At 35.4% G+C, this 14,223-nt stretch overlaps 1 protein-coding gene and 2 pseudogenes across 2 annotated transcripts; 1 reads left to right on the top strand and 2 right to left on the bottom strand.

The window, feature by feature from the left end:
• Positions 1-999: 999 nt before the first annotated feature.
• Positions 1,000-2,823, top strand: LOC143536552 (serine/threonine-protein kinase VIK-like; annotated as a pseudogene).
• Positions 2,824-4,410: 1,587 nt separating this feature from the next.
• LOC143536561 (disease resistance protein Roq1-like) lies at positions 4,411-7,941 on the bottom strand. The gene is made up of 4 exons (XM_077030523.1): positions 7,375-7,941; positions 6,080-7,190; positions 5,692-5,985; positions 4,411-5,599 (listed from the first exon to the last, which is right to left on the bottom strand). The coding sequence occupies exons 1-4, from the start codon at positions 7,848-7,850 to the stop codon at positions 4,436-4,438; spliced, it is 3,045 nt and encodes a 1,014-aa protein (XP_076886638.1). The 5' UTR covers positions 7,851-7,941; the 3' UTR covers positions 4,411-4,435.
• A 2,059-nt stretch (positions 7,942-10,000) lies between these two features.
• Positions 10,001-13,889, bottom strand: LOC143536551 (TMV resistance protein N-like; annotated as a pseudogene). The gene is made up of 4 exons (XR_013135903.1): positions 13,248-13,889; positions 11,347-12,457; positions 10,956-11,252; positions 10,001-10,861 (listed from the first exon to the last, which is right to left on the bottom strand). The product of XR_013135903.1 is annotated as a TMV resistance protein N-like (transcript).
• Between the last annotated feature and the right edge of the window lie 334 nt (positions 13,890-14,223).

Genomic DNA, 14,223 nt, shown 5'->3' with positions numbered 1-14,223 from the left:
TTTTTGTAGTTGATTCATTTTACTTATTTGAATTTATCTTTTAAGATAAAGTTTGAATCTTGTGGTCAAACTAGGATTCTTGTTGTAGGCAATTTTTTTGACATAATTCAACATAGGCTTCTTGTTTCCGCCCGTGGCTGTTAGGATCACGCACGGACAGTATACAAAAGCAATAATATGGCACATGTTTCGGGGATTTAACGTGGTTCGGTCTACGGGTGGCAACTTGGTATTATTTATTTAAGTGATAATTGATTACACGTACACGAGATTACAATGTTAATTGTTAATTACTAATATAAACTGGCCGACAAACGAGCTTGGGCTGGCTGCCCCAACCCGTCGTCGCCCCTTTTGCTTCTTGCAATCGTAGATACCCAACAATGAGTGCATCCTACTTTTATTAATGATACTAAGTTCTAACCTGTCAGTCATTTGACCAAAAAGTCAACTTCAAGTAAATATAAGATTATGCAGGCTTACAATCCTTTATATCATTATATGTTGGGTGCAATTGGGGAAAATAAATAAATATAACCCGGGTTCTTGTTTATGCATTTTAATATATGCACTTCTTTTCTTTTAAGATAACATGTTCATAATTCAGACAAACAAGTCTCCATATCCAAAACCAGCATAGTACTAGTGTTGGTTTTTAAAGATTAAATCTTTTTTTAATAACATTTGATGCACAATTCACACTAATAACCTTGTTTTCCTCTTTGCATAAGTTTAAGCCTTTACTTATGAATCCCAGTGGTAACTTGTTTGAGAAAAAAAAGTCAAACCACATCTCTAGTTTCCAAGTCTTAGTCAAATTTAGTGCATTCAGTGATACTAATTTCTAGGTATATTATGTAGCAAAATTTTTCCAGATTTTTACAACATTTGTCCTCTTTTTGCATGATTACTAATTCTATCTTATGTTTGCAGCAAAGTCAAGTGCAAAAAACCGACTCAGATGGGCCCTACCGTCTTCTTTAATGCTCAGGTAAGGGAAACAAATGGGGAGTTATGCAAGAGCTTGATAAGGGTGTGGAACCTAATGTAGGAGATTATGCTAAAAGAACCGCACTTCATTTAGCTGCTTGTGAAGGTTGTACCGAAATTGTTCTTTTACTTCTTGAGAAAGGGGCGGATGTTAACTCTACTGACTGATGGGGTCGGACCGTAAGTGTTACTCTTTTAACAAGATCCTGAAATTGTAAATTTAGGTGGTGTTTCAATGTGCATTATTGTTATTGTTGTTGCTGAGGGTGGTTTTGATTATTATTTGCAGCCGCTTTTGGATGCACTTGGAGCAGGCCATTTGGAAATTTGCGAAATCCTTAAGGCGCATGGAGGAATTGATCTGGTACCTTATTTTCCCTTTATTGAAAACGAGTCAATGAAAATGTCTAGTCAAACCTATTGTTTACCAGATGCAAAATGGACCATGACTTTTGCTTTGATAAAAGTTATGAATGGATAGTTTGGAACACTGTAAATTACCATTTTAGCCTTTCGAATGATTTGATTTTATATGAAAAATGTTAATGAAACATAGTGATATAAGTTTAATAATATTATCACAACATCAAATGTAATCTTAATATTTGTAGTTCAAGAGTATATGTTTGACCTCAAAAGTCAAACTGTATCTTTCTACAGATTGTAGCTGACTCTCAGACTCCATGTTACTGGATTCATTACACTGAAGTTCAATTGAAAGAAGCAGTTCTTATTGGCGAAGTAAATACTTCATCTAAATCGTTAAAAATACTATATTTTGAAATTAGTTTTATGTTAAAAACTTGCTAATGTCAGCAGGGTGCATATGGTGAAGTTTATAAAGTAAAATGGCGTGGTACAGAAGTTGCTGCAAAGACAATCCGGTCTTCAATTGCATCAAATGAGAAAGTGAGGTTAGCTTCGACCAACTAAAGTCAAACCTAATAGTCTGTTTGACTCTCATAAAGTCAAACATGAACTCATTGGTATTCATTTGGTCATCTGACCTTCTGTTTTATAATATGTTTACAGAAAGGCGTTTTTGAAGGAACTTGCGTTATGGCAAAAGTTGTGTCACCCGAACATAGTGCAATTTCTTGGTGTTTTGAAAGACTCGGACCGGCTTATTTTCTTAACGGAATATCTAAAAAATGTGGGTATTTTTACTTTTGGGTTCATTGATTTAGCGTTTTACTTAAAAAAATGTGGGATTTTTTTAGGGAAGTTTGTATGATATTCTAAAAGAGAAAGGAAGAATTGATCCATTGACTGCTGTTTCTTATGCTTTGGATATTGCAAGGTATGTCATTTCTCACTTCTATTTGTTGTTAACCTCATTTAAGATTGTACACTATGAAAAAATAATTGTACCAAATGCAATATTAAGATTTGAACATTCATTGTGGTTTTATCTTCATCCAAATTCATCCCAAAGAGTACAGTTTGACTTTTATGAGGTCAAACATATTGTTTTTTCTAACCCAAATTTGATGTGGAATTTCTTTTCAAACTTAACACCAAAAAGTTTTGAAATTTTTAGCTTTTATCAATTTCATTTTTAGCATCTACATTTTCTTGAAAAGTTGAAGAATCCGATTAAATTTTTGAATTTTCACACATGAAAATCGATTTTGTATGATACAGGGGTATATGAATTATCTTCATCAGTTGCAGAAACTGAGGTCGAACTCTTTTACTATTATTAAGTACTTTATAATATTATAAAAACAGGAATTAAGGCGGTTTCCGACCCTGCAATCGGCTCTCGCTGATGCTGCAGGTAAAGCATTGGAAAAGTTTTGTGACGAGAGTAAAAGGAGTCTTCATATCTGACTGTCGATTTCTTCCAAAAGATTCCATATGAAGTCGACAAAACGGGGACTACTCCACCTGGTGACCGCATAAACCCACCTGGTCCAGACCCGTTAGTTGAACGATATGCAGAAGCACATTTAAGGACCGGGTCAAACATGTCATCTTATATTGGTATGGTATCGATACGCTCATGTGCATGATTCCCAAAGTGGTTGTTTATTGTCAAGTTAAAGAGGCTAAGCAAAATCTATTAAGTTACTTCTACACGCAAATAGGAAAGAGGGAGGTAATTATAGTCAAAGTCAATCAAACTTGTAATGTTTGACTAATGAAAGTCAAACTTATTCTTATGTGTAAAACTTTATAAGAAAACATTATTAAGTTCAAACGAAAAAGAAAACATAGTGTTCCGTGCATCTATCCAAAACATATATCAACTTACAAGAAGATTCATTAATACTAATGTTCAACAGAAAAGTGTTAAAAGTCGTGGACCTGTTGTCTCTTGGCATACGAGCAAGTACTTTCATTTCTGAGGACCGTCCGGCGTCCACTGTTTCTTTGCATTGGCCTACCTAATAGATCCTAGAACAGAAAAGAAAAAATAGACTGACAAAATCAGTGATTATAGCAAAGAATTTTGCAGGTTAAGATTATCTTAAAATCAATAATCTCAAGATCATTTAAGTTATTCATCCAGTTATTTTTTTAGTTTAGTTAGGATAAGAGAAACAAATATCTTGCAAGAAATGTTTAAACATGCGCTAGCCAGAAATAAGTATAATATAATGTTTGAAATTAGATTAAATTCAAAGAAAATCACATTAGTTTGACTTTCCATGATGGTCAAACTGTGTTCGTAAGTTTAAATAGAACAGAAATTTTATGTATAAAAGAAGCTTTGAGCATAGAAGCAAGCGATCTGTGATTAGTTTAGCAAAATTAGATCATCTGAGCTAATTAAAAAATTATGAGATCAGCGACATTAGAAGCACAGGTAGCATGTTACACATTCAGATCGATTGCATAATATTTACAAACCTGCACCTTGCACCAGTTAAAAAATCGATCCAAAACTGAAAAACTGAAAATACCAAAACTGAAATAACCGAACCGAGGCAAAATCCATCGCCCGATTTGGTTTTGGTTTTGGTTTTGCGTGAAAGTAAAAGCGAAAAAACAGAACCGAACCGATTCACCGAACCAAACTAATAGATTTTTTATTTTTCTTTTAAAAGTTAAGTTTTTTTATAATAGTTTAATATATAGTTAACCCAAATATATAATAATCATAATTATTTTTAACTAACAAAAGAACTTAAGGCCCAAATTCATTATTTTTGGCTAAGCCGAGAAAACTAAATCAATAACCGAAACCAGTTTGGTTTGCTTTTAGTCCAAAACTGAACCAACCCATGCACACGCTTCTACTACCCAATTTGCTAATTTCAGTACAAAATGACTGTCAAAAAAGTTTTGTTAAATAATGTTCACACTTCACACTAGCTGGCTTTATTTGTATTTTATCCATTTACATTAAATTAAGGCAACTAAAATAAGGCAAGTGAAAGTTAGCTGAGAGAGAGAGAGAGAGATGACCTTCGTCAGATTTATCATCTTTCAATTCAGATTAGTGGATTTTCAGACCTTTAATCAAAGAAATGCTTTGTGGAAGATGAGTTATGCCGGTACCACTAATATCTAACCACTGTAAACATCCTAAATTACCCAGTTCGTCAGCCAATTTCTCAAGCCTCTTACAATCTTTAAGATCCAACTCTCTGAGACGTTTCAACTTACAGATGCTGCTTGGAATTTCTCTTAAATTAGAGCAATTATATAGATTCAGTACCTCCAACGACTCTAATTCACCAACATCCTCAGGTAATTTCTCAAGCCTTCGACAAAATGTAAGAATTAGGGTTTTCAGACGTTTCAACTTACAGATGCTGCTTGGAATTTCTCTTAAATTATAGCAACCAAATAGATCCAATACCTCCAACGACTCTAATTCACCAACATCCTCAGGTAATTTCTCAAGCCTTCGACAAAATGTAAGAATTAGGGTTTTCAGACGTTTCAACTTACAGATGCTGCTTGGAATTTCTCTTAAATTAGAGCAACCAAATAGATCCAATACCTCCAACGACTCTAATTCACCAACATCCTCAGGTAATTTCTCAAGACTACGACAATCCCAAAGAATTAGGGTTTTCAGACGTTTCAACATACAAATGCTATTAGGGAGATGTTTAACATTTGTTCCTTTTAAATTTAGGTATTCTAAGCATTCCAATTGCCCAAGCTCCTCTGGCAATTCCTCTATACCAGTGTCTCGAAGGTAAAGAGTTGTCAAATGTTGTAGACTACAAATGCTTCCGGGAAGACTCTTAAGTGTATAGCAACTCATGAGACGTAGAGAGACAAGGTTATGAAGATTTCCAATTGATGAGGGTATTTCTGATATATTGGGGTGAAATGAAAGATCCAGCACTTGCAAACTATTGCTGGAGTGCCCTGTGACTATACAACCCGGGAATTCCCTCAGACGTAATCCACCCATATTTAGAACCTCAAGTGATTCCAACTCCTTGATAAAAGATACAGACTTCAATCTGCTGCAGCGGTCTAAGTTTAAGTAGACAAGGCTTTTTAGGCATCCCCCGTCCACGTCAACTTTTACCAAATCATAACAACATTGAAGATTTAACCTCTCGAGTTTGGGAGTCAGCCCAAGGTCAAGGCTCCTCACCTCTGATTCACTCAAGTCAAGGAATTTGAGCTTCTTCATAACCTATCACAAGATGAAAAGAGAACAAAATAAGGTAAATGTAAGTTGTTAGCTAATAGATATACCATTAAATAACAACCAATCAACCATATTACCTTTCCTCCTTCCCAAAGCTGTACGATATTGCTTCTACGCATTTCAAGTGCAACAAGATTATTTGCTTCAAACGTTTTGGGTAAACACCAGTGGGGGTACCTAAACCAATACAGATATCGTAACGAATTTGGAAAGTGTAGGCGAGCTTCGTCAATCTTCACACAGCCATTAAAACCGTTTGTGAACACTCCCCTGTCCACAATTAGGCATCTAAGTTTCTTCATGTTTCCAAGACCTTCCAAATAAATACTAGGAGTGTTTTCAAGATCTATACATCTTACTGCTTCGTTACCCTATAATTCAAGAATGACCGTAAAAGCTATGTTATAACTAATGAAAAAATTGTGAGTATTTCATCTCCATCTTACAAATAGATTTGACTCTTACCGTGCTATCAGACAAGACATGTTCGATTTCTTTCTGAACCCATAATCGATTATGTTTGTTGGGCTCTTCTGGATGCTCACGACGTACAATATTCATGCCCATTTCTACTAAGTGGTCATGCATGGTTATAGTAGTTGAACCACTAAAAGTGTTTTCTGAAATTGTTATTAGAGATTTTTGCTCAAGAACTCTTAAACCGCTTCTAGCATAAAATCCGGAGCTTTCAAGCATTCTTATTGCATCGTCTTTCTCCCAACCTCGAAGGAAGCACGCCACATCCAGGAATATTTCCTTGTAATCTTCCTCAAGATTTTCATAACTTAGCTCCAATATTTTAAGAGTTTCCTTCAACGGAATTGTTTTGAGTCTCTCTAGTGCATCTGCCCATTCACTAGCATCTTTACCACACAAATCTGAACCCAGAACTTTGATTGTTAAAGGAAGACCAGAAGCGTAACTTAAGACTTTTTGTGAATGCTTTTCGAACTCTTTAGGTGGTTTATCTTTCCTGAATGCATGCCTATTGAAGAGGCAAATTGCTTCCTCATTCGTTAAAAGATTGACATCACGTATCCATTCCACTTTGTGTGCTTCAAGCACCTGCCCATCTCTAGTTGTGATTATAATTCTGCTTCTTGGCCCGAACCAAGAAGTATCACCAACTAACATCTCAAGCTGGTCTTTATGATTCACATCATCGAGAACAACAAGAACTTTTTTTCCACGCAACATCTTTTTCATCAACCTTTTTCCTTCATGAACACCGCTTACAGTAATGTCTTTATTCTTTAATACATCTCTAAGCACTTGTTCTTGCAACTTCTCCAAACCTGACCGTGAGGCTTTTTCCCTCACATTCTCAACAAAGCTTTGGCCTTCAAAGTTAAATGCTATTTTATCAAAAATAGCTCGAGCCAAAGTGGTCTTCCCGGCACCTCCCATGCCCTTGATCCCTATCATGCGTACATCATTTAAACCAATTTCTAAACACGAATCAAGATCTTGCATCCTTTGTTCAATGCCTACTAAGCTTGCATCAATGTTTATATCAATGGGACGTAGCTTGGGTGAAACCTCCACAGTAATTAATTTTATGACTTTAGCTTCATGCCTGTAAATCATAGAAGGGATTCAATTAACTTGCACAAGAAGCCGCATGAATGATATTTTTTAGGTCTATAATGCACTAATTGTAATGCAAGTGTCATATCTCATGTTTTACTGTTCTTATTTCAACATGACTAACTTTTACTTTTATAATTTGACAGTAGGTACGTCAGATATTGAAGGATTACCCATCAGCGGTCTTTCTCAAATCCCAACCAGACAAATTGGCTGCATCTTTAAGAGCCTCTCTCCACTCTCCAACTTCTGACTCATTCTTGTTCGTATGTATGGCAAAGGCTTCTCCGACCGATCCGGTTTGTTTTCGGACTTCAGAGGGATCCACATCGTAGAAAACGGGGAAAGCAATACGCCCATTCGTCTTATGACACTCCATGATCTTCAGTAGCTCGTTTAAGCACCATGATGAAGATGCGTAGCGTTTGGAAAATACAATAATGTAGACTCTCGAGTCCTCAATGGCTTGTAAGAGCTCATCGTTGATCCTTTTTCCTTTCTCGAGTCTCTCGTCATCTTTGAACGTGAAAATACCCAATTGATCAAAGGCAGCATAAAGATGATCAACAAAGGTCTTGCGGGTGTCTTCGCCACGAAAACTCAGAAACACATCGTACTTGTTGTTAGCAGATGAACTTGAAGAAGCCATTAAAGGTGTGCTTGGGATGAGATACTGAAATATCAAGTCTCTTTGATTTTTGAGAAAGAAATGATAACCAGATGATTGCAAAGAAAGGAGGATATATTGAATTATTGATCGCAAGATGTGAACCACAAGAGCTGTTAAAGTCAATAAAATTATGTATTATTATTACAATATTTAATTATCATAAATAAGATTGTTTTAGGAAGTGTTGAAACTTTTATGAGGTCAAACATATTGTTTTTTCTAACCCAAATTTGATGTGGAATTTCTTTTCAAACTTAACACCAAAAAGTTTTGAAATTTTTAGCTTTTATCAATTTCATTTTTAGCATCTATATTTTCTTGAAAAGTTGAAGAATCCGCTTAAATTTTTGAATTTTCACACATGAAAATCGATTTTGTATGATACAGGGGTATATGAATTATCTTCATCAGTTGCAGAAACTGAGGTCGAACTCTTTTACTATTATTAAGTACTTTATAATATTATAAAAACAGGAATTAAGGCGGTTTCCGACCCTGCAATCGGCTCTCGCTGATGCTGCAGGTAAAGCATTGGAAAAGTTTTGTGACGAGAGTAAAAGGAGTCTTCATATCTGACTGTCGATTTCTTCCAAAAGATTCCATATGAAGTCGACAAAACGGGGACTACTCCACCTGGTGACCGCATAAACCCACCTGGTCCAGACCCGTTAGTTGAACGATATGCAGAAGCACATTTAAGGACCGGGTCAAACATGTCATCTTATATTGGTATGGTATCGATACGCTCATGTGCATGATTCCCAAAGTGGTTGTTTATTGTCAAGTTAAAGAGGCTAAGCAAAATCTATTAAGTTACTTCTACACGCAAATAGGAAAGAGGGAGGTAATTATAGTCAAAGTCAATCAAACTTGTAATGTTTGACTAATGAAAGTCAAACTTATTCTTATGTGTAAAACTTTATAAGAAAACATTATTAAGTTCAAACGAAAAAGAAAACATAGTGTTCCGTGCATCTATCCAAAACATATATCAACTTACAAGAAGATTCATTAATACTAATGTTCAACAGAAAAGTGTTAAAAGTCGTGGACCTGTTGTCTCTTGGCATACGAGCAAGTACTTTCATTTCTGAGGACCGTCCGGCGTCCACTGTTTCTTTGCATTGGCCTACCTAATAGATCCTAGAACAGAAAAGAAAAAATAGACTGACAAAATCAGTGATTATAGCAAAGAATTTTGCAGGTTAAGATTATCTTAAAATCAATAATCTCAAGATCATTTAAGTTATTCATCCAGTTATTTTTTTAGTTTAGTTAGGATAAGAGAAACAAATATCTTGCAAGAAATGTTTAAACATGCGCTAGCCAGAAATAAGTATAATATAATGTTTGAAATTAGATTAAATTCAAAGAAAATCACATTAGTTTGACTTTCCATGATGGTCAAACTGTGTTCGTAAGTTTAAATAGAACAGAAATTTTATGTATAAAAGAAGCTTTGAGCATAGAAGCAAGCGATCTGTGATTAGTTTAGCAAAATTAGATCATCTGAGCTAATTAAAAAATTATGAGATCAGCGACATTAGAAGCACAGGTAGCATGTTACACATTCAGATCGATTGCATAATATTTACAAACCTGCACCTTGCACCAGTTAAAAAATCGATCCAAAACTGAAAAACTGAAAATACCAAAACTGAAATAACCGAACCGAGGCAAAATCCATCGCCCGATTTGGTTTTGGTTTTGGTTTTGCGTGAAAGTAAAAGCGAAAAAACAGAACCGAACCGATTCACCGAACCAAACTAATAGATTTTTTATTTTTCTTTTAAAAGTTAAGTTTTTTTATAATAGTTTAATATATAGTTAACCCAAATATATAATAATCATAATTATTTTTAACTAACAAAAGAACTTAAGGCCCAAATTCATTATTTTTGGCTAAGCCGAGAAAACTAAATCAATAACCGAAACCAGTTTGGTTTGCTTTTAGTCCAAAACTGAACCAACCCATGCACACGCTTCTACTACCCAATTTGCTAATTTCAGTACAAAATGACTGTCAAAAAAGTTTTGTTAAATAATGTTCACACTTCACACTAGCTGGCTTTATTTGTATTTTATCCATTTACATTAAATTAAGGCAACTAAAATAAGGCAAGTGAAAGTTAGCTGAGAGAGAGAGAGAGATGACTTTCGTCAGATTTATCATCTTTCAATTTAGATTTGTGGATTTTCAGACCTTTAATCAAAGAAATGCTTTGTGGAAGATGAGTTATGCCGGTACCACTAATATCCAACACCCTGAGACGTTTCAACTTACAGATGCTGCTTGGAATTTCTCTTAAATTAGAGCACCTATATAGATTCAGTTCCTCCAACGACTCTAATTCACCAACATCTTCAGGTAATTTCTCAAGCCTTCGACAAAATGTAAGAATTAGGGTTTTCAGACGTTTCAACATACAAATGCTATTAGGGAGATGTTTAACATTTGTATCTTTTAAATTTAGGTATTCTAAACATTCCAATTGGCCAAGTTCCTCTGGCAATTCCTCTATGCCACTGAAATGAAGGTCAAGAGTTGTCAAATGTTGTAGACTACAAATGCTTCCGGGAAGACTCTTAAGTGTATAGCAACCAATGAGACGTAGAGAGACAAGGTTATGAAGATTTCCAATTGATGAGGGTATTTATGATATATTGCGGTTAAATGAAAGATCCAGCACTTGCAAACTATTGCTGTGGTGCCCTGTGACTATACAACCCGGGAATTCCATCAGACCTAATCCACATATATTTAAAACCTCAAGTGATTCCAACTCCTCGATAAAAGATACAGACTTCAAACTGCTGCAGCCGTCTAAGTTTAAGTAGACAAGGCTTTTTAGGCATCCCCCGTCCACGTCAACTTTTACCAAATCCCAACAATCTTTAAGATTTAACCTCTCGAGTTTGGGAGTCAGCCCAAGGTCAAGGCTCCTCACCTCTGATTCACTCAAGTCAAGGAATTTGAGCTTCTTCATAACCTATCACAAGATTTTGTTGTGATAAACACATTTTATTGTGATAGATATACATATATATTTATAACATTATAGAACTACCAATCAACCATCTTACCTTTCCCCGGCATTCCCAAAGTTGTTTGATTTTGCTGTTAGACATATCAACTGCAACAAGATTATTTGCTTCAAACGTTTTGGGTAAACACCAGTGGGGGTAGTTGTACCAAAACAAATATCGTAACGAATTTGGAAAGTGTAGGCGAGCTTCGTCAATCTTCACATAGCCATTAAAACCATTTGTGAACACTCCCCTGTCCACAATTAGGCATCTAAGTTTCTTCATGTTTCCAAGACCTTCCAAATAAATACTAGGAGTGTTTTCAAGATCTATACATCTTACTGCTTCGTTACCCTATAATTCAAGAATGACCGTAAAAGCTATGTTATAACTAATGAAAAAATTGTGAGTATTTCATCTCCATCTTACAAATAGATTTGACTCTTACCGTGTTATCAGACAAGACATGTTCGATTTCTTTCTGAACCCATAATCGATTATGTTTGTTGGGCTCTTCTGGATGCTCACGACGTACAATATTCATGCCCATTTCTACTAAGTGGTCATGCATGGTTATAGTAGTTGAACCACTAAAAGTTTTTTCTGAAATTGTTATTAGAGATTTTTGCTCAAGAACTCTTAAACCGCTTCTAGCATAAAATCCGGAGCTTTCAAGCATTCTTATTGCATCGTCTTTCTTCCAACCTCGAAGGAAGCACGCCACATCCAGGAATATTTCCTTGTAATCTTCCTCAAGATTTTCATAACTTAGCTCCAATATTTTAAGAGTTTCCTTCAACGGAATTGTTTTGAGTCTCTCTAGTGCATCTGCCCATTCACTAGCATCTTTACCACACAAATCTGAACCCAGAACTTTGATTGTTAAAGGAAGACCAGAAGCATAACTTAAGACTTTTTGTGAAAGCTTTTCGAACTCTTTAGTTGGTTTATCTTTCCCAAATGCATGCCTATTGAAGAGGCAAATTGCTTCCTTGTTCGTTAAAAGATTGATATCACGTATCCATTTCACTTTGTGTGCTTCAAGCACCTGCCTATCTCTAGTTGTGATTATAATTCTGCTTCCTGGCCCGAACCAAGAAGTATCACCAACTAACATCTCAAGCTGCTCTCTATGATTTACATCATCGAGAACGACAAGAACTTTTTTGCCACGCAACATCTTTTTCATCAACCTTTCCCCTTCATGAACACCACTTAAACTAATGCCTTTATTCTTTAATACATCCCTAAGCACTTGTTCTTGCAACTTTTTCAAACCGGACCGCAAAGCATTTTCCCTCACATCCTCAACAAAACTTTGACCTTCGAAGTTAAATGCTATTTTATCAAAACTAGCTCGAGCCAAAGTGGTCTTCCCGGCACCTCCCATGCCCTTGATCCCTATCATGCGTACATCATTTGAACCAATTTCTAAACACGAATCAAGATCTTGCATCCTTTGTTCAATGCCTACTAAGCTTTCATCAAAGTTCATATCAATGGGACGTAACTCGAGTGAAACCTTCTCAATAATTAATTTTATGACTTTAGCTTCGTGCCTGCAGATAATTTTTTTTTTAATTATTAGATTGGTTAATAACCCACACAATCAATCATTTTTCAGGTCGGTGTAATTCAGAATGTATAAGTGTAACGTATTTCATGTTTCAGCTACGGGTGTATAGTATTTGAATTGGACTCGAGGAACTCAAAATTCGATTCCAGTAACATTCGAATTTGAAGGTTCGAATTTGGTTCCCAGTCATTCGAACTCGATTCGGTTCAAATTTGATTTGGTAATCGAGATTCGAAACAAAAACCAATTTATGATTTTAAATTCGAATCAAATTTCGAATTTAATCTATACATTTTTCTATTATAAATATTCATATTAATAAAGAGATAAATTACAAAAGTTTTTATACATCTAAATATTAAAAATTAGAAGTTCCTCATTCTGGCTATTAAGTCATATGTTACTGAATGCTACCACTTTAAATAAATCATTTAAAGTTTTTATAACTTTAAATGATTTATTTGTTTTATAAACTTGTACTTTTTGTTGTTTAAAACACAAGTTTATAGTCGTTTTGAAATTGGAATTAAAAGAAACGATTTTGTGACTTAATTCGAATCGAATCTATTCGAATTCGATTGGGATTCAAACTAAATCGAACTTCGAACTAGCCATTTTGAATTAGAAACGAACTGACTTTGTTGAAGCTATTTCGAATTTGAATACAACTTTAAAATTCAAAATTCGACGAAATTCGAATAATTTGAACACCCTAGTTTTAGTTAGACTCAAGTGTACTTTATTATTTTCCTATAAAACAATAAAGGAATTACCCATCAGCAATGTTCTTCAAATCCCATCCAGACAAATTTGCTGCTGCTTCAAGAGCCTCTCTCCATTTTCTAACCTCTGATTTATTATTATTATCTTTATGTTTGGCAAAGGCCTCACCGACTGATCCGGTTTGTTTACGGACATCAGAGGGATCCACATCGTAGAACACTGGGAAAGCAATACGCCCATTCGTCTTATGACACTCCATGATCTTCAGTAGCTCGTTTAAGCACCATGATGAAGATGCGTAGCTTTTGGAAAATACAATAATGTAGACTCTCGAGTCCTCAATGGCTTGTAAGAGCTCATCGTTGATCCTTTTTCCTTTCTCGAGTCTCTCGTCATCTTTGAACGTGAAAATACCCCATTGATCAAGGGCAGCATAAAGATGATCAACAAAGGTCCTGCGGGTGTCTTCGCCACTAAAACTCAGAAACACATCGTACTTGTTGTTAGCAGATGAACTTGAAGAAGCCATTAAAGGTGTGCTTGGGATGAGATACTGAATTATCAAGTCTCTTTGATTTTTGAGAAAGAAATGATCACCAGCTGATTGCAAAGAAAGTAGGATATATTGAATTATTGATTGCAAGATGTGAACCACAGACAAGAGCTGTTAAAGTCAATAAAATTATGTATTATTACAATATTTAATTATCATAAATGAAGAAACGTGGATCTACTCACTGGTAGCAGATCTACTTTCCTCGGGTGTGATTATACTATTTCACCGATGGTTCTTCTTGATCTGTGTTCTTCCACCTACAAAATGAACAGCGCCGTTACTTACCCCTCAGAAAGGGACAGAGGGGTCCTCTTTGGGGTAACCCTCCGGCGTGAGAATAAGTATATGTAGGAGAAGATGATAATGTGAGAGTAAGGGAATTTGGAAAGTATTGCTTGAAATGCTGAATACTGTATGTTACTCTGTATGATTGTGTGATTGAATATGCTTCAATGTGAATCAATGTGTCT

The sequence above is a fragment of the Bidens hawaiensis genome, unplaced genomic scaffold (genome assembly GCF_021521415.1).
Source record: "Bidens hawaiensis isolate Kalapana, Puna unplaced genomic scaffold, B.hawaiensis_p1.1 tig00010814_1, whole genome shotgun sequence".
Lineage (NCBI taxonomy): Eukaryota > Viridiplantae > Streptophyta > Magnoliopsida > Asterales > Asteraceae > Bidens > Bidens hawaiensis.
Note: the sequence above shows the minus strand (reverse complement) of the source record. Positions and strands in the feature narration are given on the sequence as shown.

What these genes read in the sequence shown, in the direction of transcription:
- LOC143536561 (XM_077030523.1), bottom strand. Translation starts at nt 7,850, where the DNA reads ATGGCTTCTTCAAGTTCATCTGCTAACAACAAGTACGATGTGTTTCTG. An exon ending in ATGTCTTGTCTGATAGCACG is followed by an intron (nt 5,986 to 6,079) that starts GTAAGAGTCAAA and finishes CTTGAATTATAG; the next exon opens with GGTAACGAAGCAGTAAGATG. An exon ending in AGCTTTGGGAAGGAGGAAAG is followed by an intron (nt 5,600 to 5,691) that starts GTAATATGGTTG and finishes ATCTTGTGATAG; the next exon opens with GTTATGAAGAAGCTCAAATT.